The following is a 26,291-nucleotide window of genomic DNA, read 5'->3' on the forward strand; positions in this document are numbered from 1 at the left end:
TATTTTTTTTATTTTTTCACTCACAGTGATAGGGTGTGGGTTCCCAGGCTTACCCTAAAGTCTAGGGGGAGATTGTGTGGGGCCCTTGGGTTCCCTCCTTCCCTGCCTTGAGGGGTCTCTCTTTAGGAGAGTCCCTAAGCTAGTGGTCAGCTTCAGCCTATCATGGAGAGAGGGGTCCACCAGACTGCGGGTGGAATTGGTGGTTGGGGAGAACAACCCTCCTGCTGATCCAGTAGCTAATTAGCTGCTCTGAACTCTTTCATGAGGAAAAAAAAAAACGCAATGGGGTTATGGCCAATGGCTTCAGGCATTACTTTGGTAAACCACTTGCAAGCCGCAACACACACACACTAAAATAAAAACAAATATATATATATATATATATATATATATATATATATATATATATATATATATATATATATATTATAATTTTATGTGTGAGTGAGTGAGTGAGAGAGATAGAGATAGAGATAGAGATATATAATACAAATACACACACACACACACACACACACAGTGGTTGGCTGCTCCATATATATATATATAATTTTTTTATTAATGTCGGGAAGGTACCCTGGCATTGATATCCAATCACCATGGAATGTGTAGATGTTTAACCACTTAAGGACCGCCTCCTGCACATATATGTCGGCAGAATGGCACATGTATGTACATGTACGTCCTCTTTAAGTGCCCAGCCGTGGGTCGCGGGCGCGCGCCCGCCAGGACTGTGGAGTCGGTAGATAAATGTTTCGACTAAATGTTCCGACAATCTAAATTTAGTAGGAGTCGGAGTTGGAGTCGGTGCATTGTTTGCTGACTCCGACTCCAGGTACCCAAAATTTCCTCCGACTCCACAGCCCTGGCGCCCGCGACCCGGTCCGAAGCTCCGTGACCCGATCGCCGTTCGGAGTCCCGCGATCACTCCCCGGAGCTGAAGAACGGGGAGAGCTGTGTGTAAACACAGCTTCCCCGTTCTTCACTGTGGCACCGTCATCGATCGTGTGTTCCCTTATATAGGGAAACACGATCAATGACATCGCACGTCCAGGCCCTACAGTTAGAAACACATATGAGGTCACACCTAACCCCTTCAGCGCCCCTAGTGGTTAACTCCCAAACTGCAATTGTCATTTTCACAATAAACAATGCATTTTTATAGCATTTTTTGCTGTGAAAATTACAATGGTCCCAAAAATGTGTGAAAATTGTCCGATGTGTCCGCTATATTGTTGCGGTCACGAAAAAAAAAAAAAAAAAAAAACGCTGATCGCCGCCATTAGTAGTAAAAAAAAAAAAAAATTATTAATAAAAGTGCAATAAAACTATCCCCTATTTTGTAAACACTATACATTTTGCGCAAACCAACCGATAAACGCTTGTTGCGATTTTTTTTAACCAAAAATAGGTAGAAGAATAAGTATCGGCCTAAACTGAGGGAAAAAAAAAAGTTTTTTTATATATTTTTGGGGGATATTTATTATAGCTAAAAGGAAAAAATATAGAATTTTTTTCAAAATTGTCGCTCTATTTTTTGTTTATAGTACAAAAAATAAAAACCGCAAAGGTGATCAAATACCACCAAAAGAAAGCTCTATTTGTGGGAAAAAAAGGACGCCAATTTTGTTTGGGAGCCACGTCGCACGACCGCGCAATTGTCAGTTAAAGCTACGCAGTGCGGAATCGCAAAAACTGTCCGGGTCCTTTACCTGCCTAAAGGTCCGGGTCTTAAGTGGTTAAACCAGGATGGGGGATATGAAAGTTGTGGACAAGAACATTCTTGGAAAATGTATCTCTACACGTGCCACAATTGGCTAAGGCAACCTGTTTCGAGACGGGTTCTCCCTAGGTTCCCTGGGATTCCTCCGGAGGTTGTAAAGGGTTCCTTGAGCCATGAGCAATTTCTACCTCACAGATAATAAAATAATATTGTTGTAATTGGTTACTTAGTTAACTATCTGTAGAAGGGGGTGGGGGGCATTCTTCATACTGACCGCAAGTGTAAGGAGCACTCTTCCTATTGACTCTTACGCCAATGTACTGAGAGCAGGGGAGGGCTGGGCCGGGCGGCAGGGTGGCAATTGCCTCCCAGGCCGCCCTGACTTATGGCCGGCAGCCGCTGCCCGCTGCCCGCTACCATTTTCTTTTTTATTCTGGTCTAGGAAGTTGGGCTGGGGCCTTGGCAACGGCGGCCGACCACTAGCTGTTGCATTCCGGGAGTTGTAGTCCACGCTCAAGCTCCCGGTGGGTGGAAAACAGAGCAGCGCAGAGGAAACTACAACTCCCGGAGACTGGATTCTTGGAAACAGGGTGTGCCAGGGAGTTGGGACGCAGGGCTGGGTGCTGGCTGCAACTTGACCCCAGGACCAAGAGCATTACCCCCCCAGGAGGCCGTGGCATGCAAGGACCTGCTGAGATCACTGTAGTGAGAGACCCTGACACCCACAGCTGACACCCCCATCCCCCCCATGTAACCTGCCCAATTATCAGGCTGCATTGATGGGTCCTGGAGTTGACTGCACTGGTAAGGCTGCATTGAAAAACCAGATGGGCCATGGATGGCCATGCTGATTCGGCAGTTCAATGGGCAAATTGACTAAACCTGCCCCCCAGACCTAAGGCTGCCAGCCCTCCCCTGACTGAGAGTAGCAGATATATGAAATTGTATCAAGGCTTCCTACATTTTAGAAGGTTGAGATAGGCTGGGTTAAGTCATCTGTGCTGCCTGGGTGGATATAAATACAGGAGTATTTTCTTGACACTCATTACCTGAAGTGGCTTGAAGAAGAAGCTCCAAAACCTCTTCAACACTGAACAAGTCCCATTAAATGTGCCCAACTACCACCAGATACACCATGACCTGGATAAAGGAGAACCTTCACAGACACTTACCTGAGGGTTCAGTGGAGAGACTGTTGTTCCTGGCAGCAGGCTTCTTGGCAGTATCGGTCAACACTATAGAGATGCCAGTATTGGTGGGTACAGCGCCGCTGGAAGAGGAGATGGTGCTGTCCGAGCCCAGAGACGTATTGGACTTGGTCAGGGAGCTCTTGCGTAGATGCCCTTTGAAGAAAGCGGCCGCCTTAGACTTTGGCTTCTTCTCTTCCTCCTCGTCGCTGTCTAGGCGGCCGACGCTGCTTGGTACGATGGCAGAAGACGACTCCATGTCAAAACGTTTCTTGATTTTCATCTTGTCTTTCAGCTTTCCGAAAGGGGTCTTTGGCTTGTCTTTTATGGAGAGGTCGAACATGCTTGCGGTCAGGTTATTGCGGGTGAACTGGATGGAGATTTGGATCTCCCCTCGCTCCTTCTCCTTCTTCCCAGTCTTCGAGTGGAGTTTGTACCATCTGTAGGGTAAAGAGAACAGGGTGCGCTCATTAGAAAATATGGAGGATAGCCTTAAACCATCAAAATCTTCCTAAACTGAGGGATACAGTCAAACCAGACAGACCTTCTGTTAGAAGAGAAATATCTGTCCATACTACGAAGACCCTTTTACCTTGCTTATGCAGGGCACAGCAACAGGGTGTCTGAAACCTACCCCTTCTTATATTCACTCAGTGGTGGTGCGTCCATAGAGGGTGCAGGAGCGCCGCCCCCCCCCCCCTCCTGCATCCGTCACTAACCAATAGATAATTACACAGTGCTGTGTTAGAGAATCGAATAAATCGCTTCGCTAACACTGACCCACCACTCAGCCAATCAGGTGCACCGGGTCTGGTTACCCGTCACCTGATTGGCTGGAGCGACAGGGGCTGTGATTAGATGCCTATCAAGCATCCAATCATAGCAGAAGAAGACGGGAGAAGACATCATCGAGGACTCGGAGGGAGCATTGAGGACAGAGCTGACCTGAGACAGGCAAGTGGCGGGCAGTGGGGCACACTGCCAGCATTTGATGGGGCACAGGGAGGCTGCAACTGAGGGGGCACAGGGAGGCTGCAAATGATGGGGCACAGGGAGGCTGCAACTGATGTTTTCTCAGTTTGTTTGCACCCCCAAAAAATTTCAGCACCAGCCGCCACTGTATTCACCCTCACAGCACTCTGCCACTGATCACCAATGTAAGGGACATTCTTCCCACTGATCACCAATGTAAGGGACATTCTTCCCACTGATCACCAATGTAAGGGACATTCTTCCCACTGATCACCAATGTAAGGGACATTCTTCCCACTGATCACCAATGTAAGGGACATTCTTCCCACTGATCACCAATGTAAGGGACATTCTTCTCACTGATCGCCAATGTAAGGGACATTCTTCTCACTGATCGCCAATGTAAGGAGCATTCTTCCCACTGATCACCAATGTAAGGGACATTCTTCCCACTGATCACCAATGTAAGGAGCATTCTTCTCACTGATCGCCAATGTAAGGAACATTCTTCCCACTGATCACCAATGTAAGGGACATTCTTCCCACTGATCACCAATGTAAGGAGCATTCTTCTCACTGATCACCAATGTAAGGAACATTCTTCCCACTGATCACCAATGTAAGGAACATTCTTCCCAATTTTGTTTATTAAAAGTCTTGCAAACAAAAAGCATAAAATCACTATAAGATATACATAAATATACACATATTTACATAAATGAAAATAAATATAGCAAATCTGCTCTCAAACAAAAGACTTTACAGCAAAGCAAAAATCATGTAATCACCAGGAAAGTAAATCTTAATACAAACTCACACCACTACACCAGACAAACCTGCAAGGTCAAGAAACAAACCCGCACCCAATATGCATGCAGCTCTTCTAAGAAACGTCCAACACCATGCATCCACCTATTTCTACCTCAATTATCCGCCGGCGCGTTACCATATCGGTTTCAAAAAGTACCGCAACTCCGCTGCAGGGCTCAGCCGCAAGAGACCAAAAGGAGGGACCGCATCTCCACTCCCTTTTTGCCAGGTGGACATCGGCCAAAGTATGGAGCCAGGTCTCTTGCAAAAATAACATCTCAGCATCAAAACCGCTGAGAAAAAATAAGGCCATATCACGAGCTCTTGCAGATTTAATGCTGGCGACATTAATGGTCGCCACCTTTATCGGAGGGGGAACTGCCATCAGGATGATTGGGGTAGTCGTTTCTTGACCTTCACCACACTCTCATCACCAGAAACCGCTCTCTTCAAACAACGTGACTCATCCATAGATGAAAAAGAAGAAGACAAAGACATCTTTTCACCTGACAACACAGAAAAGGTGTTACCAAGGGGAACCCCTCCTGGATCCGACTCTGAGGAAGAGACGACCGGTTTTCTTGTCTTTCTCTTCATCTTTTTCCTCCTCCTAATCTTCTCCCACCCCTCCTCATCCGAATCCCCATCAATGGAATGTGAAACATGGGGTACGGACACCCTTCCATCAGCCCCATCCAGCACCCCCACATTCCCCTGACCACGCTTGCGCTGCCGAGGGGCAGGGACTGGAGGCTGAGTGGGAAGATCCGCTAAACCTGCCCCCCCAGCAGCCTCCGCCAGTCTGGAGGATCTACGAATAGATGGATTAGGGACAGGAGGGACAGATTTAGGGACCACATCTCTAGGGGGAACAGAAACAGATGCCACAGACACAGGAGGGACAGACTCAGGGACCACATCACTAGGGGGAACAGAAACAGATGTCACAGACACAGGAGGGACAGACTCAGGGACCACATCACTAGGGGGAACAGAAACAGATGTCACAGACACAGGAGGGACAACAAGAGTTTCAGTGGCCTCATCCTCCTTATCCAGCCTCTGCAGCTCAGCCTCCAACCCTGGCAGGTTATGTAATGCCTCCGGGCATTGACTGTAGGGGTGACCAAGTTTTTGGCACAAATTGCACCGAATGTCAGTACAGTCTTTAGCCAAATGGCCAAGCTCCTGGCACAAAGAACATTTCTTGCGGGTGCAGGTGGAGGCAAAATGGCCCTTGTCACCACATTTATTGCACACCTTAGGCTGACCCTGGTAAAAAATAGTCAGCCTGTCCCTCCCCAGAAAGGCTGAACAGGGCAGATGTTGAACAACATTTCCCTGCACCCCCAATTTTAGTGACACTGTCCAGGCCCCTGTCCATATCCCATGCTGATCAAGGACCTTCCGCAGTGGAGCGAGAACTTCACCATATCGGCGTAACCATACTACCAAATCAGCCTCTGGGATGGATTCGTTACGCACGAGGATCGTCACTGATTTTATTAGAGGCTGCCGCCTGGAAACCACCTTTGGCATCCAACCATTCCACTGCGGAAGGTCCCTGCGCCCCCTAAAACGTTCCCAAAATAAATCCAGACCCTCAGGTTTTACAAAGGATAAATCAAATTCCCAACTCCCAACGGGACAAATCAATGCAAAAATGTCTGCGACTTTGAACCCCATTTCCAGGATCAACTCGGCCACCCTCCCCCTTACTGGTGGGGTCCCCTCCCCTTCCCACTTCAACTGGACCACGTTTCTCCGCTTATACCCACCAACCATCCCCCCACTAAAACCCCCCAAATTGTGACCACCAACATTTGCACCATTCCCCCCACCCTCCTTGGTGCGACTCCCCAAAACCGACGCGTAACTCCCAGCAGATAAAACATTTGTTTGTTTTGACACATTTGCAGCAGATATCGATTGCACAGATTTGGTCTGCACAATCGCTGAGTCTTTCCTCTGCTGAGCAGGGGGAGGAATGTCATTTTTATTTTTCCCAGCAGTATTAACCCCTTCACCACCCACCACATCCATTGTTTTATCATTACTGTCATTCTTAGTACTTGCTGGTATATTCACAGTTCCTGCAGTCTTCCCAGCAGTGTCAGTTCCCACTGCTGTGCTTGTAGAAGCTTCAGCTGGTCGGTTCTCTTCTGTCAGGACAGGGTGGTCATCAGGGGATAGTGCAGACTGGTCTGACACTGCAACAGGTGAAACCTCCATTGCTTCTTCCACTGCACATGGTGCAATATGCTGATCCCCTCCCCCACCACAGGGAGGCTCAGGTGAGGCAATCTCATTGCTGGTAACAGGCATACCTTGTACAGAGGAACTACAGGTCCCAGCAGAAACTCCAGGCAGCGCTTTGCACAAGGCCTTCCCTTTCTGCTCCTTAGTCAGGACACCGTCCACCACAGCAGGTTGGGCAGACATGTTGGAAGGCAGTGAGGGGTGCTGACATTTCTCCACCTGTACTGGCTTGGCTTCAGGGACTTCAGTAAAAGCAGCCTTGTGTGCTCTCAGGGGCGACTCCATCTCCTGGATACATTTCAGGGTGCCATGCTCACTCTCAAAACCCTGGCTGGTTGCCGTCGGCGATTCCAAGCCCTGACATGGAGGGAGAGGTGCAGAAGCAGATGGACCCGCGTCATCCATTATCTGAGGCTCCTGCTGGTCCCTGGAACTTGCTGTCTGGCTGGCAAATCTCCTCTCATTAGCAAACTTTTCTCCACTTTTATCTTTCAGCTTTTCCAATAATAAAGATTGTTCCTTTACCTTTTCCTCCAATTCCTGCAACTCAGGCTTCATGGCCAAACGATTTTTACTCCAGGCCTGGAAATACTTGATTTTGAAGGATTTGTGTTCAGCCTTCAAAATTCTAAGTTTTTCTTCAGCTCTTCCAATCGCCCTAAAACGATCAATGCTCTTCTGACTGAAGACATTCGCATCCACAGCAGGGCCTGGACCTACAGACAGATCCTCCACCTCCTCCTCACTAGGCCCTGTATCATCAGGGGGATCCGTCCCGGGGCCTCCCCCAGGATCAGGCATTATTCCTGGGCCAAGCTAGCAGGCAAGGCCCAGGCTTGAAAAAGGTTGGATCTCTCAGGCCTCGTACACACGACAGAGATTCTCGGCAGAATTCGCCGAGAAACTCGGTCAAAACCCGGATTCTGCCGAGAATCTCTGTCGTCTGTACAGTTTTGGCTCGATGGAGCCGCCGAGGAACTCGACGAGAAAATAGAGAACATGTTCTCTATTTTCTCGTTGTCCTCGTTCTTCTATGGGAGAAGCCGGCCCGCCGAGCTCCTCGGCAGCTTCATCCCAAAACTCGACGAGGAACTCGACGTGCCAAGCACGTCGAGTTCCTCTGTCGTGTGTACGGGGCCTCAGAGAGCTCCTTGGGTGTGTCCTCCTCCTTCTTCCCACTGATCACCAATGTAAGGGACATTCTTCCCACTGATCACCAATGTAAGGAACATTCTTCCCACTGATCACCAATGTAAGGAACATTCTTCCCACTGATCACCAATGTAAGGAACATTCTTCCCATTGATCACCAATGTAAGGGACATTCTTCCCACTGATCACCAATGTAAGGGACATTCTTCCCACTGATCACCAATGTAAGGGACATTCTTCCCACTGATCACCAATGTAAGGGACATTCTTCCCACTGATCACCAATGTAAGGGACATTCTTCCCACTGATCACCAATGTAAGGGACATTCTTCCCACTGATCACCAATGTAAGGGACATTCTTCCCACTGATCACCAATGTAAGGGACATTCTTCCCACTGATCACCAATGTAAGGGACATTCTTCCCACTGATCACCAATGTAAGGGACATTCTTCCCACTGATCACCAATGTAAGGGACATTCTTCCCACTGATCACCAATGTAAGGGACATTCTTCCCACTGATCACCAATGTAAGGGACATTCTTCCCACTGATCACCAATGTAAGGGACATTCTTCCCACTGATCACCAATGTAAGGGACATTCTTCCCACTGATCACCAATGTAAGGGACATTCTTCCCACTGATCACCAATGTAAGGGACATTCTTCCCACTGATCACCAATGTAAGGGACATTCTTCCCACTGATCACCAATGTAAGGGGCATTCTTCTCACTGATCACCAATGTAAGGGACATTCTTCCCACTGATCACCAATGTAAGGGACATTCTTCCCACTGATCACCAATGTAATGGACATTCTTCTCACTGATCACCAATGTAAGGGACATTCTTCTCACTGATCACCAATGTAAGGGACATTCTTCTCACTGATCACCAATGTAAGGAGCATTCTTCCCACTGATCACCAATGTAAGGAGGAGGCAGAAGAGGATCAGTAAGACAGTACAGCCAGACCTCCTGCTGAACAGGTGCCCGAGACCCGCTTTTGAACTGATGGGGCCCGGGCCCAGTACAGGAGGGAGGGATGGCTGTACTGCCTTATCAGCGGCCCTGCGCCAAGTCCCGGATAGCAGAGGGGAAGTTGGCTGTCGGAGTAAGAAAAAGGCATGCAGATGATCCAATTCATCGTCCCCTTGACAAAAAGAGCATTTAACCCTTGCAGTAGAAAGGGCAAGCCACTTCAAGGGAAATCCCCCCCACCCCGTTCAGCTTTTTATCTGTATATATTACAACATTGCAGGGATACACTTTGTAGGATATAACGAGACTTCTGACAAACATGAGGAAACCAGTTATAGCTGAGGAACTGAATATTTATTATAGTAGGAAACCATCTCAGGATGTAAAAAACACACAAACGCACACAAAAGTGTAATCATAAAAAAAATAATATAAAAAGGTGGTCAAAAAATAAGAGGTCACCCTTTGTCCCTCACAAGGATAAAATTATTAGGTTTAAAAAGGCAGTGGTGGTAAATATAGGGGGCTTCAAGGGCGGTCCTTGACATCACCAAAGGGCCATTATATTTCGTGAATACAGAAAACGATCAGAGAGCACATGCATGCAACAGGAGATGGTCAGGGGATTCCGGCAACAAAAGGATGGTCAGGGGAATTCCGGCACAAAAAGATTGTCAGGGGAATTCCGGCACAAAAAGATTGTCAGGGGAATTCCGGCACAAAAAGATTGTCAGGGGATGCCGGCACAAGAAGAGACGCTCAGGGGATGCCGGCACAAGAAGAGACGCTCAGGGGATGCCGGCACAAGAAGAGACGCTCAGGGGATGCCGGCACAAGAAGAGACGCTCAGGGGATGCCGGCACAAGAAGAGACGCTCAGGGGATGCCGGCACAAGAAGAGACGCTCAGGGGATGCCGGCACAAGAAGAGACGCTCAGGGGATGCCGGCACAAGAAGAGACGCTCAGGGGATGCCGGCACAAGAAGAGACGCTCAGGGGATGCCGGCACAAGAAGAGACGCTCAGGGGATGCCGGCACAAGAAGAGACGCTCAGGGGATGCCGGCACAAGAAGAGACGCTCAGGGGATGCCGGCACAAGAAGAGACGCTCAGGGGATGCCGGCACAAGAAGAGACGCTCAGGGGATGCCGGCACAAGAAGAGACGCTCAGGGGATGCCGGCACAAGAAGAGACGCTCAGGGGATGCCGGCATGGTACAAGACTTAGTCAGGAGCTGCAGATGTGTTATACAAGGCTGCTAGAGATCTGCTATGCTATGACATTTCTCTCTACAATCCGGAACCCAGACGGATGGGGTTTATTCACACCGTGTGTATTGGACAGCGTTACTGCATCAGGCCCAATGCAAAAAATAAAAAATCCTACATGGAGTTAACTAAGCACATGAAAATAATACATTCTGCATTTAAACACACAGCGTAACACACTACAATGCAAATGCAAGACAAGAACTTGACAAAGAAGGATATCGGGCCATTTCCTGTGCTGGATGAATGTTTTTAATTGATTAAAAATTGAAGATACTTCATTTGACCACTAGATGGTGCCAAGAATCACAAGAACTTCCAAAAAGGTACTGAAAGCTGTCCACTAGATGGTGCCAAGTATAATAGGATTTCCTGTTCTACTTACCACCATCCAGTGGCCAAATGCAAGATTTCCTATTTAAAACCAATGGAACAAAAACAAACATTCACTAAGCACAGGAAATGGCCGAATAACATTAGTTTTGCCTTTGATTTTTTGCTCTAGTCGCACAGAATGCATGTGCATACATTTTCAATGAGGGAACTGCTATGAATTTTTTTTTTTGTTTTATAAATACACTCCATGGCATACACAGGCAGGAGCACACGGGAGAAGCCATTTCTTTAAGCTCCTTGTGTAGTAAGTAGTTGAACACAGTGGCCCAGATTCTCAAAGGGCTTACGACGGCGCAGCGCCATGTACCCCGTCGTAAGTCCTAATCTGGGCCGTCGTATCTATGCGACTGATTCTTAGAATCAGTTACGCATAGATATCCATTAGATCCGACAGGCGTAAGTCTCTTACGCCGTCGGATCTTAACTGCAATTTTTTTTTTTGCCCGCTAGGTGGCGCTTCCGTCGATTTCCCTGTCGAGTATGCAAATTAGCTAGATACGCGAATTCCCGAACGTACGCACGGCCGACGCAGTAAGGTTACGACGTTTACGTTAGGCTTTTCCCGGTGTAAAGTTGCCCCTGGGTCTATGAGGTGCAGTCAGTTAATGTTAAGTATGGTCGTCATTCCCGCGTCGAAAATTTATAAATTTACGTCGTTTGCGTAAGTCGTCTGTGAATGGTGCTGGACGTAATTTACGTCCACGTCAAAACCAATGACATCTTTGCGACGTCATTTAGAGCAATGCACGCTGGGATTTTTTAGGGATGGCGCATGCGCAGTTCGTTCGGCGCGGGGACGCGCTTCATTTAAATGATACACGCCCCCTACCCGCTGAATTTTAATTTCGCCAGGTGATTTACGTTACGCCGCCACAACTTTACACGCAAGTGTAAAAAACTAGCGGCGGCGTAACGTAAATCAGATACGTTACGTCCGCCCATTTTTACGCCGATCTACGAGAATCTGCCCCAGTGACTGTGCTTTACAAGTTTGCTTCCTCAGTGTAATCCCCCAGCATGATAAAAGCTGAATATGAAAGCATTTTATTTTATTTTTTCTTCCTTTAAAAAAAATAAAACAAGAAGGAAGAAGGTTTTGGCTATACATAATGAGGAGCTCATTAATATATTTTAATATTTCTTTTTAGGCCCGAACAGGGAACGCCCATGTTTACAGAGACCCAGCGATCCGGTACAGACACGTGCTTAGTCCACAGTCAGAGCCAAGACAAGCAAATACATTCCCATGTAAACACAGATCATAAGATCCATGGAACCCAACTTCTCCGCTACCCAGCTTGCGTGTATTAAAAAGGCTCATAAAGACCTGTACGTGTGTATAATCATACATACAGTATATATGTGCCCACATAGCCATGCACAGCACCCTGCTGGCCACTCCTACCAGCTGCATGCATTCCATAGAAAAGAAAGAAAAAAGAAAAAAAAAAAAGAAGAAAGAAAAAAGACAGAGAAAGAAAAAAAGAAAGGAAGAAAGAAAAAAAGACAGAAAAAAAAAAAAAGAAAGGAAAAAGGAAAAAGAAAAAAAAAAAAAAAAGAAAAAGAAAAGAAAAGAAAAGAAAAGAAAAGAAAAAAAGAAACAAACACACACAAACATTTTGGAGAGGAGGAAGAACCAATGGAAGCAACATAGAAGCAGATTATGTCATCAGCTTTAAAATCCTCATTCCTCACACGTTTCTTCTACATGGTTATCCCACATCCACAAATGCATACAGTTCTGTGAAACTTCCTTGGAGTGTCACACGGTTTGTTACATGACGTTTTGTGGTCACAAGTTGTCACTGTCATAAGCCGTAACATCACAACACAACTGCTGACTGTACAAGTTATAAACAGCACAACAACATCTGCCAGTTATTATCTGTAGACCGCATCGGTCTATCAGCAATGACCGGCGTGTGAACCGCCGCTGAACAGATCTGGGGGTGAGAAGAGGGAGAGGAGGCAGGATCCCCGGAGAAAGAAGGAGGGAGAAGAGGCAGGATCCCCGGAGAAAGAAGGAGGGAGAAGAGGCAGGATCCCCAGAGAAAGAAGGAGGGAGAAGAGGCAGGATCCCCGGAGAAAGAAGGAGGGAGAAGAGGCAGGATCCCCGGAGAAAGAAGGAGGGAGAAGAGGCAGGATCCCCGGGAGAAAAAGGGGGAGGAGCGAGGAGGAGAGGGGGCAGGATCCCGGGTGAAAAAGGACGAGGGAAAAAGGGGTCAGGATCCCCGGGCAAAAAAAAAGAAGGACTGGGGAAGAGGGGGCAGGATCCCCGGGCAAAAAAGGACCAGGGGGAAGAGGGGGCAGGATCCCCAGGCGAGAGAAAAGGGAGAGGGGCTAGGAGACCAGGGTTAAAAAGGAGAGGGGGAGGGGGAAGAAGCCTGGAATGATAGATGAGAGGAGGCAGGAGCGAAGGTAGGACCCTGGAGTAAAGGAAGAGGGAGACGAACTGGCGGTAGGAGCCCGGGGTAAAAAAAGGAGGAAGAGGAGGCAGGATCCCGGGAGAAAAAAAAAAAAAAAAGAAGGGGGAGAGGAGGCAGGATCCCGAGGCAAAAGAAAAAAAAAAAAAAAAAAAAAAAAAAAAAAAGGGGAGAGTGGGCGGGACCCCCCCATGCAAAAAGGATGATGGGAAAGGATCCCCAGGCAAAAAGAATGAGGGGTAAGAGGGGGCAGGATCCCCAAGCAAAAGAAAAAAAAAGGGAGAGGGGGGCAGGAGACCAGGGTTAAAAGGAGAGGGGGGGCAGGAGCGAAGGTAGGACCCTGGAGTGAAAGAAGAGGGAGATGAACAGGCAGTAGGAGTCTGGGGTAAAAAAGGAGGGAGAGGGAAAAGAATAGAAGGCAGGAACCGGAGTGAAAAGAGGGGAAGGAGGCAGGAGCCTGGAATGAAGGTAGTCTCACATGGAAAAACTGTTACAATCTTTGTAAGGCAGAACTCTGCAGTAACTAAAAATTATAACAAGAGACAGATTTAAGTAATGCTATCAGAGGTATATCGTGTCCTTCTGAAGAGACCAGATGCCCAACTATTAAAGTGCATCTAAAGTAAAAACGTTGTTTTGAATAGGGTGGCGAGGGGTTAATGCCTCAGGTCCCACGATTCCTTTCTCCATTGGCCCTGGTGACAATCAATGGAACAGAAAAGGGAATGAAAATCCAAAATCTTGAGTTGTAACTAGAACAGGACATTTTTCAGTGGGGACATGTCTTCTGGGACAATTGTCCAAGAGTGCTCTCCCTCATTACGAAGAGATCACCTTACACTTTCTGTTGGGTCTACAAGACGAAAGTGAAAGGGAATCTCCCCAATGGAGACACAGATAAAAGCCTGGACTGGGGCTTTCACCACTCCATAGCAGGGCTGGACTGGGACAGAAATTTGGCCCTGGACTTCATCCAGACTGGCACTCTTTGACAGGTCTCTCCCATGGCGGCCGGACAACTCCTGCACCCCCCCGGCCACCCGCACCCCCTCTCCCCCTTCACTAGCCACTAGCCGTTCTAGTTTATTAGAGTAGAACGGTTGGTACTGGTACTCTTATAGGCAGTACCAGTGGGGAAGCTAGACATTATTTCACCCAGGGCAAAGAATCAGTTTGGTGCCCCCCCTTATGGGACAAGATTAGGCAGAAGGGAGAAACTCCCAGGCCATAGGTGTTGAGTCAGCTGTCTGACCCCTCCCATATGCTCCTCTGTCGTCCCCCCTGCTCCTCTGGTCCTCCCCCTGCTTCTTTGTTCCCCCCCAGGTGAGCGCTGCGGGAAGGGAGAGACAGAGGAGCGGAGGGGGGGTGGCGGTCCACTGAGCCATCGGCCCACCGGGAAACTCCCTGTAGTCCCAATGGCCAGTCCATCCCTGCTCCATAGTGTATTCGGGCTTTGCCACCTCTTTACAAAGTACCCTACCAGTTGAGGACATGTGGTTTGGTATGTTGCAGAAGACCAGTAGGCCCTTGGTGTCAAGTCACACCAGTCCTGTTTGGCTGCGTTGAGCAGAAATGTATAAAATTTATAAAATTAAGCAATTAACTTTGTCCTGTTGCTTCAGTTCACACCAACGCACCACACCGATATGCAAAGAAAAAAAAAAAAAGTAGCGTTCCGGCACACTAATGTATCGCAACATGCTGATGGGCACAACAATAAAGGAATTTAAGAAATGCAAACACAAAACGTTATCAGTGCTTAGAATAGTGCTGACGTCTGACCGCCAGTAATGGTGGCTTCATGAGACGTCTATTGCTCGGGGTTATCACACGGGCCCAGCAGGCTCCCTGTGGTCAGACCATGCCTCTAAGTGACAAAGCACAGGAAACCCCTACAAAAGGGGCGACAGAGACTGCTGATAGAATTCAGAACTACGCCGTCAACTTTCACTGACGAAGCGAGCAAAATAAAATTTACAGTTGAGCTCCAAACTGCTAAGTACACAGAAGAGAACACACACACACAATAGCAATTTTCCTGCCAAAAGATTTGTATTCCCATCCATCGAGGTCTGAGAAGTACACAGCTCTGCAACACTACTGCCCCGTACACACCATCACTTTATGTGATGAAAAAAAACGACATTTTCTGTGAAGTAAAAAATGACGTTTTTGAAACTTCAATTTTCAAAGACGAAGTTGCCTACACACCATCGTTTTTCTCACAATGTTCTAGCAAAGTGAGGTTACGTTCCACCACGCTTTTCCATTGAAGCTCGCTTCATAACTAGCTTCTGGGCATGCGCGGGTGAAAAAACGTCGTTTTAAACTACGTTTTTTGCTACACACGGTCAATTTCTGTGAAGTAAAAGTTGACGTTTTGAAAAACGACACATAAAATTGAAGCATGCTTCAATTTTTTTTGGTCGTTTTTTAGAAGACATAAAACGACGTTTTCCCCCACACACGGTCAATTAAAGTGACGTTTTTAAAAACGTAATTTTTTTTCATCACATAAAGTGATGGTGTGTACGGGGCATACAGGTTTTTCTCTGCTGCAGTCAAGTCACACTTACAGGTCTTGTCCCCTCTCCAAACTAGGATTGGAAAGTTAAGAGTTAATTTTTTTTTGGTCACTGCTCTCTCCTCCCATCAGCATGTTCCTTGTCAGCACATACTGCAGCACAACTGTCACTTCTCTTCCAGTCTGTGCTGTACAGAGGCAAATATCAAGTCAAAATACTACCACTTTTATTGCTTGTATTTAACCACATGCTTACTGGGCACATATACCCCCTTCCTGCCCAGGTGAAATTTCAGCTTTCAGCACGGTCACGATTTAAATGACAATAGCGCGGTCGTGCGACGTGGCTCCCAAACAAAATTGATGTCCTTTTTTTCCCACAAATAGAGCTTTCTTTTGGTGGTATTTGATCACCTCTCCCTGACAGGACGTGGATCTCTGTGTTTACACACAGAGATCCGTCCCTGGCTCTGTAACGGCCGATCGCGGGTACCTGGCGGACATCGCGGCTTTAACAGCTTGAGGACCGCCGCACGACGATATACGTCGACAAAAAGGCACGGCTGGGCACAAATGTACGTCACCTTTAACCACATCCCTACCGCGTCATTGTAAAATGACGGCGGCAGGAACCCCTCCTCGATCCGGGTGGACATCATATGACATCCTGCGTTCCCGGCGATGTAGGGCACGCACGCCCGCGGCGACGCTCGTGACCCGGCGCGGGTGCCCGGCGGCCGCGATTGCCGCCGGGTGCCCGCGATTGTCGGTAATCACCGCAGGAGTGTGGATCTGTGTGTGTAATGATGGGGTGTAAACACAGATCCACACTCCTGTCAGCGGTGTGGAGAGACCAATGTGTGTTCCCAGTATAGAGGAACACAGATCGGTCTCCTCCCCTTGAGAGTCCCCTCCCCCCTACAGTTATAACACATCTTAGGGAACATATTAACCCCTTCAACGCCCCCTAGTGGTTAACCCCTTCCCTGCCATTCACATTTACAGTAATCAATGCATATTTATAGCATTAATCGCTGTATAAATGTGAATGGTCCCAAAAACGTGTCAAAAGTGTCCGATGTGTTCGCCGCAATGTCACGGTGACAGAAAAAAAAAAAAAAAAAAAAAAAAAAAAATCGCAAATCGCCGCCAATACTAGTAAAAAAAATTAATAAAATAAAAATGCCATAAATCTATCGCCTATTTTGTAGACGCTATAACTTTTGCACAAACCAATCAATATACGATTATTGCGATTTTTTTTTACCAAAAATATGTAGAAGAATACGTATCGGTCTAAACTGAGGAAAAAAAATGTTTTTTTTTTTTAAATTGTGATATTTATTAAATAAAAAAGTAAAAAAATGTTTTTTTTTTTTTAAATTGTGATATTTATTAAATAAAAAAGTAAAAAAGTGTTTTTTTTTTTAAATTGTCGCTCTTCTTTTGTTTATAGCGCAAAAAATAAAAACCGCAGAGATGATCAAATACCACCAAAAGAAAGCTCTATTTGTGGGAACAAAATGATAAAAAAAATTGTTTGGGTACAGTGTAGCATGACCGCGCAATTGTCATTCAAAGTGCGACAGTGCTGAAAGCTGAAAATTGGCTTGGGCAGGAAGGTGCGTAAGTGCCCGGTATGGAAGTGGTTAAGATCCCAGCTGTGGGACGCGAGCACGCCGCCGGTCCTCTTCTCCGTGACCGTCCCAGTAGAAACAGCGGGCCCGATCGCCGCCGGTGTCCCGCGATCGGGTCACAGAGAGGAAGAACGGGGGAGAGGTAAGTGTAGACAAACCTCTCCCCACGCTTCCTAGTCAGACGTCACTGATCGTCTGTTCCCTGTCATAGGAAACGACGATTAGTGATGTCACACACCAAGCCACGCTCCCCCGTAAGAATCACACATTAGGGCACACTTAACCCCTACAGCGCCCCCTCCTGGTTAACCCCTTCACTGCCAGTGTCATTTTTACAGTAACCAGTGCATTTTTATAGCAGTAAAAATTACAATGGTCCCAAAAAAGTGTCAAAAGTGTCTGCCATAATGTCGCAGTCACGATAAAAAAAAAAAAAAAAAAATGCAATAAAACTATCCCCTATTTCAGGGGTCTCCAAACATTCTAAACAAAGGGTCGGTTTATTGTCCTTCAGACTCTTGGAGGGCCGGACTTTGGCCAGCGGGGGTGGAAATTGAGTAAACATCCGATATTAGGGGGAGGAAAATTGCCCAATTGCTGGTATCATAGGGAAGAATAGTACCCCATTAGTGGTGTCAGTGGGAGAAATGGTGCTCCATTGTCGGTGTCAGATGGCAGAATAGTGTCTCGTATCATTGGGAGGGATAGTGCTCCAAGGGCCAGATAAAGGCAAGCAAAGGGCCGCATCCGGCCCTTGGGCCGCAGTTTGGAGACCACTGCCCTATTTGGTAGATGCTATAAAATATTGCGCAAACCAATCAAACTGAGGGAATTTTTTTTTTTTTTTATATATATATATATATTTTTGGGGATATTTATCATAGCAAAAAGTATTGCATTTTTTTCAAAATTGTCGCTCTATTTTTGTTTATAGCGCAAAAAATAAAAACCGCAGAGGTGATCAAATACCACCAAAAGAAAGCTCTATTTGTGGGAAAAAAAGGACGCCAATTTTGTTTGGGAGCCACATCACACGATCGCGCAATTGTCAGTTAAAGCGACGCAGTGCCGAATCGCAAAAAGTGGCCTGGTCTTTAAGCTGCATAATGGTACGGGGCTTAAGTTGTTAAGCTAAAAAAACACATCATGTGCCTTACAAGCCAAGCTAACATAAAACACACACACACACACACACAGACACACAAACCAAAGTCCCCCAAGAGGTATGTAAAGGAGAAATCCACCCTCATAAGTATGGTCAGTGGTGACAGGAGGGGGTTATGTGTCAATACTGTCACCATTACAATGCGGTCACTTCCCCTGGCCAACCACAACAGGAAAGCTTAGAACCTAAAGCTACAAGATTGCATCTAGGGTGGGAACAATGTACACAAAGCCAAAGCAAACCGCTAAAGTCTTGTAACAGTTTACGACAATATACATACCCGCTTAGAACCAGGGCTGTGGAGTCGGAGTCGGAGTCGAGGAGTCGGGGGAAATTTTGGGTACCTGGAGTCGGAGTCGGCAAACAATGCACCGACTCCGACTCCTACTAAATTTAGATTGGAATTAAAAAAAAAAAGCAAGTTTAAATGTCCCAATTCACAAAAAGTTATAATTAATGACTTCTCTACTGTAAGAATAAAGACCAATGCATGCAGTGCCTCACGTAACCGCAAAACGAACACGTTAAGTGACCGTGAAGAAGCACGCTTTTCATGTGCTTCACTATATGGCACGCAACGCACAATTAGGAGCTGCAATACTTATAATTTCCATAGTGTTGTGTTACAGGGAACGCAGCGTCCATGGGTAACCTAGCCTCTCACTGATAAGGGATTAAATAAATATGTTTTTTGCAGGACTAGAGAGTGAGACACTTGTATAAGTGAAGGGAATGGAGGGCCAATAGTTCAAGACTGAAGCTGTAAACCATTGGAAAAACTGCTGTCATTTAGCTAAGGCTATAAAAACTTGTAAACTCTGACTGTTAGCTTAAACTTTAAACATGACTATGGGATTCTCCTAGGAAAATCATGTTTTAGAATAAAAAACATTGTTTTCATTGTGTTTGTCTTTTGCTTAAACTGTGCAATACAGTAGACCAGGGGTCTCAAAGTACCGGCCCGCGGGCCATTTGCGGCCCGGTTTTAAATGGCCCGCAGGCAGGGCGTGTCCCGCGGAAGTGTAGATCGAGGTGCATGAAGAGTAGCGCAGGAAGCGTCTGTCATAAGTTCACTTGTCTCTCGTGTCACACTGCCATTACCCGGCGGCCCCTTCTCTCTTCTCGTCCATCCCCATTTGCTTGTGACATCATCTGAGATGGACGAGAAGAGAGGGGGGCTGCCGGGGAGTAGCACATCAGGGCACATGGCACATCAGGGTACAGGGCACATGAAACAGCACATCAGGGTACAAAGCCCAGCACATCAGGGTACATGGCACATCAGGGTACATGAAACAGCACATCAGGGTACATGGCACATCAGGGTACATGAAACAGCACATCAGGGTACATGGGGTACCCTGATGTGCTGTTTCATGTGCCCTGTACCCTGATGTGCCATGTGCCCTGTCCTGATGTGCTGTGCCCTGATGTGCCATGTCCTGTACCCTGATGTGCCATGTGCCCTGTCCTGATGTGCTGTGCCCTGATGTGCTCTCATGTGCCCCATGTGCCCTGGTGTGCTCTCATGTGCCCCATGTGCCCTGGTGTGCTCGTATGTGCCCCATGTGCCCTGATGTGCTCTGATTGTGCCCCATGTACCCTGATGTGGCCCATGTACCCTGATGTGCCATGTGCCCCATGTACCCTGATGTGCCCCATGTACCCTGATGTGCTGGGCTTTGTACCCTGATGTGCTGTTTCATGTGCCCTGTACCCTGATGTGCCATGTGCCCTGTCCTGATGTGCTGTGCCCTGATGTGCCATGTCCTGCACTGTGCCATGTGCCCTGTCCTGATAGGCCCTGCCCCCTGATGTGGCCTGTTGTGCTGTACCCCTATGTGCTGTGCTCTGATGTGCCCTGTACCCTGATGTGCTGGGCTTTGTACCCTGATGTGCTGGGCTTTGTACCCTGATGTGCTGGGCTTTGTACCCTGATGTGCGCTGTGCACTCATGTGTGCTGTGCCCTGTGCCCTGATGTGCTGTACCCTGATGGTGAGTGGTCAGTGTGTAGTGTAGTGGTCAGTGTGCAGTGTAGTGGTCAGGGTTAATAATACGTTCGCTGACACCAGTACTGTTTTTGAAGTTTGAAAGTTTGCATGCGGCCCCCCATGGGATATGGAAACTTGTCTTGTGGCCCTCAGGTAATTTGAGTTTGAGACCCCTGCAGTAGACTGTTGGCTTCCCAGCCAGTAGTCCTGTGGTAGGTTGCGTTTCTTTCCCTCAAGGAATGTATAAAATACATTTGCATATTAATACAGAGGAGTCGGGGAGTCGGAAGTACATAAAACTGAGGAGTCGGAGTCAGAGTCGGAAGTACATAAAACTGAGGAGTCGGAGTTGGAACATTTATCTACCGACTCCACAGCCCTGCTTAGAACACACACACACACACACACACACACACACACACACACACACACACACACACACACACACACCTTGCCTTGCAAACTTTTAATGCAAGCACTGCTCAGTTTGGTGGTACCTTTGGAACGCAACCCCTGCTGCTCAGTTTGGTGGTACCTTTGGAACGCAACCCCTGCTGCTCAGTTTGGTGGTACCTTTGGAACGCAACCCTTTGCTGCTCAGTTTGGTGGTCCCACGGAATACACCTTCTGCTCCGTTGGATCATCCCATAAAAACACAATTCTTAGTTTGCTCATCCCATAAATGCACCCCACTCTGTAGTTTGGTTGTCCCCTGGAACGCATCATTGCGCTTGTGTGGCCGTGGTGTTGGCTGGGAACCAAAGGAACCATGCAGTCTGGGACAACGTCCATGGAGGAAGGTCATAATCCTCATTGGTCATCTTTAGGGAATTTCACATTAGGGCTGAAGACCGTTTGAGTCCAGAGCCATTCATCTGTCCATGTACACGTGTAAACCCTTGGGATATGCGATTAACAGCGTACAGCCACAACCCGACATTGATATAGTTGCAGTAAAAATAAAATCGTTCAGCTTTACTTTGCAATCCCCTCCCCATTCCCCCTAAGCTGCAAAAAGGTTGTCTACATGCTACGGCATAAAGGTTACCCCCTATTGCAGTCGGTGGGCAGTACTGCCGTATTTGTAGCTGCTGGCTTTAAAAAAATTAAATAAAATCTGCGGAACCTCCGCTTTAAAATATATTATGAAGCATGCAGAACACAATGTTCCTTATTACAAGGACAAAAAAAAAAAATTACATGGAATGAAAAAAAATAAAAAAAATAAAAAAACACTGCAGTATTACATGAGAGGGAACAGAACTTGCTGTGAGGTCACGGTGAAACTAAAAATCAGAGAAGGGCACAGAAACAGGAATGGTATCTGCTTTTAGGCAGAATTTACAAGTTTAAAATTCTGCAAGATCAATTTAAAGGGATTGTAAAGGTTCTGGTTTTTTTTTTTCTAAATAGGTTCCTTTAAGCTAGTTCCTTCAATTTCCCCTCTAAATGTGTTTTTTCTTTGTCTGAATTTCTCCCTTCCTGTTTCTCCTCAGTAAACTTGCCCCCATCATCTGGCTGGGGGTTAGTCAGCCAGAACAGCTTACTGAGGAGAAACAGGAAGTGAGAAATTCAGACAATGAAAGGGAAATCGAAGGAAAATGTACCGTATTTATCGGGGTATTGCGCGCTCCGGCGTATAGCGCGCACCCCTAAAGTGGACCGGCATTCCTGTGGAAAAAAGATTTTTGTACTTAGTTTTGGTGTCTTGCGCGGCGTCCATCGGCGGCCTCGTCGGGTCCGGCGTCCGTCTGCGGCTTCGGGTGTCCTCTTTGTCGGGTCCCGCATCCTTCTCGCTCGATCCCCGCTTTCCCTTGCCGAGTTTGAATACTGCGCCGGCATATACCGAGCGCAGTACACTCGTGTATAGTTGGGCAGGCTCGGCTACTCTCGCGCTCACGTCCTGTACGTCCAGGACGTGAGCGCGAGAGGAGCCGATCCTGCCCAACTATACACAAGTGTACTGCGCTCGGTATATGCCGGCGCAGTATTCAAACTCGGCGAGGGAAACCCACGATTTTGCCCTGATTTTCAGGGCAAAAAAGTGCGCGGTATACGCCGATAAATACGGTAAGTGAACCAACAATGCACTAGCTTAAAGGAACCTATTTAGAAAAAAAAAAAAAAACCTTTACAACCCCTTTAACTAGGGCTGCAACCAACGATTATTTTGATAATCGATTAGTTGGCCGATTATTGTTTCGATTAATCGGATAATAGCCTTAAAAAAAAAAAAAATTTTGGGCCAATTTGTTGTTGGGCAGATTACAAAACACAAATTGCTGCAAAAACACATTACATGCTTTTCTGCATCTTCTCCATTGAAGTATATTGAAAATAAATAAATAAAAAAATAGCCCCGTTTTGGTTTAAAAAGTCCCTGCCCTTTCCAAATACACAGCAGCTGAAAAAAAATCATGGCTGTGAACGTGTCCCATACATAGGTGTGCGCAGCCTTTGACATTAGGGTGTGCATCCCAAAGCTCAAACACACTCTACCGATCACTCACGATGTTCATTTAGAAAGGGAAGGGGCCAGTAAATGGCATATTTACTGGCCCCTTCCCCCACGCAGCCTAAAACATCCACAGTAACAACCGGTGGGAGAGGAGGGAAGCTGGCAGTGCTGTGGGGGGAGGGTGGGAGAGCCAGGTCAGTAGGGGGATCTGTTCTGCACAGGGTGATTAGGGTGTGCCTGGGCACACCCTGTGCGCACGCCTATGGTCCCATAGGAAAACATGTAACTGAACTGGAGTGTGTTTCTTCAAAAAGCACCAAAAAAAAACCAGAGGTGTGACCCCGGCCTGAGATGTTTAGTAACATAATGGGGTTAAAAAAGAAAAAAAAAAAAAGTACAAAAGTGCAAATAATCGCTACTGTAAGGGGTTCATTTTTTTACTGTGGGACAGTGAAATATTTACAGTAGCGATTTGCTTTTTTGTACTATAAAGGGCTGATTTTAGCTTTTTTAACCCCATTATGTTACTGGCCGATTAATCGATTAGGAAAATCGTAATTGATTATTTTCATAATCGATTAGTTGTTTCGGCCCTACCTTTAACCTGTTGCCGACCACCGCACGCACTTTTCCGTCGGCAGAATGGCACGGACAGGCAAAATGGGCATACAGGTACATCCCTTTAAAATTTGCCGCCGTGTGGGAGCGTGCCCCTGCCCGCGGGACCCGCGGACTCAAGGTCCGCCGGTGTCCCGCAATCATGTCACGGAGCTTCAGAACATAGGGATGTCTGTGTAAACAAGGCATCTCCCTGTTCTGCCTAGTGACAGGACACTGATCTACTTCTCCCTGTACATCGAGAGCAGTGATCAGTGTCGTGTCACAGTAAGCCCAGCCCCCACACAGTTAGAATCACTCCCTAGGACACACTTAACCCCTTCCTAGCCTCCTAGTGGTTAACCCCTTCCCTCCCAGTCACATTTATACAGTAATCAGTGCATTTTTATAGCACTGATCGCTGTATAAATGACAATGGTCACAAAATAGTGTCAAAAGTGTCCGCCATAATGTCGCAGTCACGATTAAAAAAATTAAGTACGCACCAGTAAGAAAAATATTAAGAAAAATGCCATAAAATTATCCCCTATTTTGTAGACACTATTAGGTAGATTCAGGTACGGCCGCGCAATTTTAAGACGGCGTAGCCTAGCGTGTTTACACTACGCCGCCTTAAGTAAGAGAGGCAAGTACATGATTCTCAAGGCACTTACCTCCTTACTTAGGGCGGCGTAGTGTAAACGCGGCGGGCGTAAGGGCGCCTAATTTAAATCGGTTGGAGGGGGGCGTGTTGTATGGTAATGAGGCTTGACCTCACGTTTTTGACGTTTTTCGTTACTGCGCATGCGCCGGGCGCCTACATTTCCCAGTGCGGCTAAGTACGCCGTACGGGCCTATTGATTTTGACGTGGACGTAAACAACGTAAATCCTGATTTGCGGACGACTTACGCAAACAACGTAAAAAATTCGAACCTCGCGGCAGGAACGGCGGCCATACTTTAACATTGTTATTCCACCTCATAGGTGGAATAACTTTAGGCCGCCTAAGGCCTTACGGAAACAACGTAATTCGACTGCGGCGGCCGGGCGTACGTTCGTGAATGGGCGTACAAACTCATTTACATAATCTACGCCGGCCGCAATGGAAGCGCCACCTAGCGGCCATCTGAAAAATTGCAATCTAAGATGGGATGGCGCAAGCCGTCCTATCTTAGATATGTTTAAGCGTATCTCTGTTTGAGCATACGCTTAAACATACGTCGGCGTAGATTCTGAGTTAGGACGGCTTATCTACTGATAAGCCGGCCTAACTCTTACTGAATCTACCTATGTAACTTTTTCACTTTTACCAAAAATATGTAGAAGAATACGTATCGGCCTAAACTGAGGAAAAATATTTTTTTTTATATATTTTTGGGGGATATTTATTATGGTAAAAAGTAAAAAATATTCATTTTTTTCAAAATTGTCGCTCTATTTTTGTTTATAGTGCAAAAATAAAAACCGCAGAGGTGATGACATACCACCAAAAGAAAGCTCTATTTGTGGGGGGGGGAAAAAAAGGACACCAATATTGTTTGGGTGCCACGTCGCACGACCGCGCAATTGTCAGTTAAAGTGACGCAGTGCCGAATCGCAAAAAGTGCTCTGGTCTTTGACCAGCAATATGGTCCGGGGCTTAAGTGTTTATTTATAATATATATATATATATATATATATATATATAAAAATTGGGTGGGGGGGGGATATAACAAAATTATTATAATCAAAATTAAATCGCTCTATTTTTATTTATATCGCGAAAAATAAAAACCGCAGAGGTGATCAAATACCACCAAAAGAAAGCTTTATTGTGAGGGGGTCAATTTTTTTGGGGGGGGGAGCCACGTCGCGCCACCGCACAATTGTCAGTTAAAGCGACGCAGTGCCGAATCGCAAGAAGTGGCACGGTCATTGGGCAGCCAAATCCTCCGGGGCTGATGTGGTTAGGAGCATTTGAAAAAAATCAAAATAAAAAAAATCAATCAACAGCCCCTTCATGGCCATATCAGGACTTTCTAGGAAATCCATGGGCAGGATAGATTTAACCATTACAAATTTTATTTATAGTATTTATTTTTATTATAAAATACTATAATAACATTTTTTTTAAAAAAAAAAATTTAATGAAAAAAACACCACACACACACACAAACACTAAAAATAATAATTATTATTATTATTATTATTATTATTATTAATGAAAAAAACACAACACACACAAACACTAAAAAAAAATAATATTATTAATAAAAATAAATAACAATAAATAAAATTGCACATACAGTACAATACACCTCAAATAAAAAGGCGGCCCTCCGCTACAGACTGCTGGGATATCTTGGAATAAGCCGTTGACTTGTAACCTCCAGGAAGACAAAGGGGACATATGTATTAGGTAATGACTTCTATGCATATCGCAGTCAGATGGGTGTCCCAGCTCTAGTGTTCCTCCCTTTGAAGTCTGGAACAATGGCCACAGCATCTGTACAGCCAATTATCACTGGGCGTCTCCCCATACTTCAAGGCCTCGTCTACAGAAAGGGGGCGATGCCAGCTTCACACCTACCAAGATTAAACGGTCTTCTGTTCTCTGGGCACTTCCCTTCCCCCATCCAGATGGAGGTCTTTCATGGCAAGGCAGCAACCTTGGCATATTTCTTGAATTTCCAAAATAGAAGCAGAGCTTCATCACCCCTTGGCTTAAACAATGGTGCCCAGTTTCTAGATTAATGGGAGAG

The 26,291-nt window shown here is 46.5% G+C and overlaps 1 protein-coding gene across 2 annotated transcripts in view; it reads right to left on the minus strand.

The window, feature by feature from the left end:
• The window catches only part of RAB11FIP5 (RAB11 family interacting protein 5), a 140,314-nt gene that overhangs the window by 54,920 nt on the left and 59,103 nt on the right, over positions 1–26,291 (minus strand). For both annotated transcript variants that reach the window (XM_040335558.1, XM_040335559.1), the window contains exon 3: positions 2,896–3,350. In XM_040335558.1, coding sequence (XP_040191492.1) covers positions 2,896–3,350 — 455 coding nt within the window. The remainder of the gene's footprint in view (positions 1–2,895; positions 3,351–26,291) is intronic.

This window comes from Rana temporaria, chromosome 1, assembly GCF_905171775.1.
Source record: "Rana temporaria chromosome 1, aRanTem1.1, whole genome shotgun sequence".
Taxonomy (NCBI): domain Eukaryota; kingdom Metazoa; phylum Chordata; class Amphibia; order Anura; family Ranidae; genus Rana; species Rana temporaria.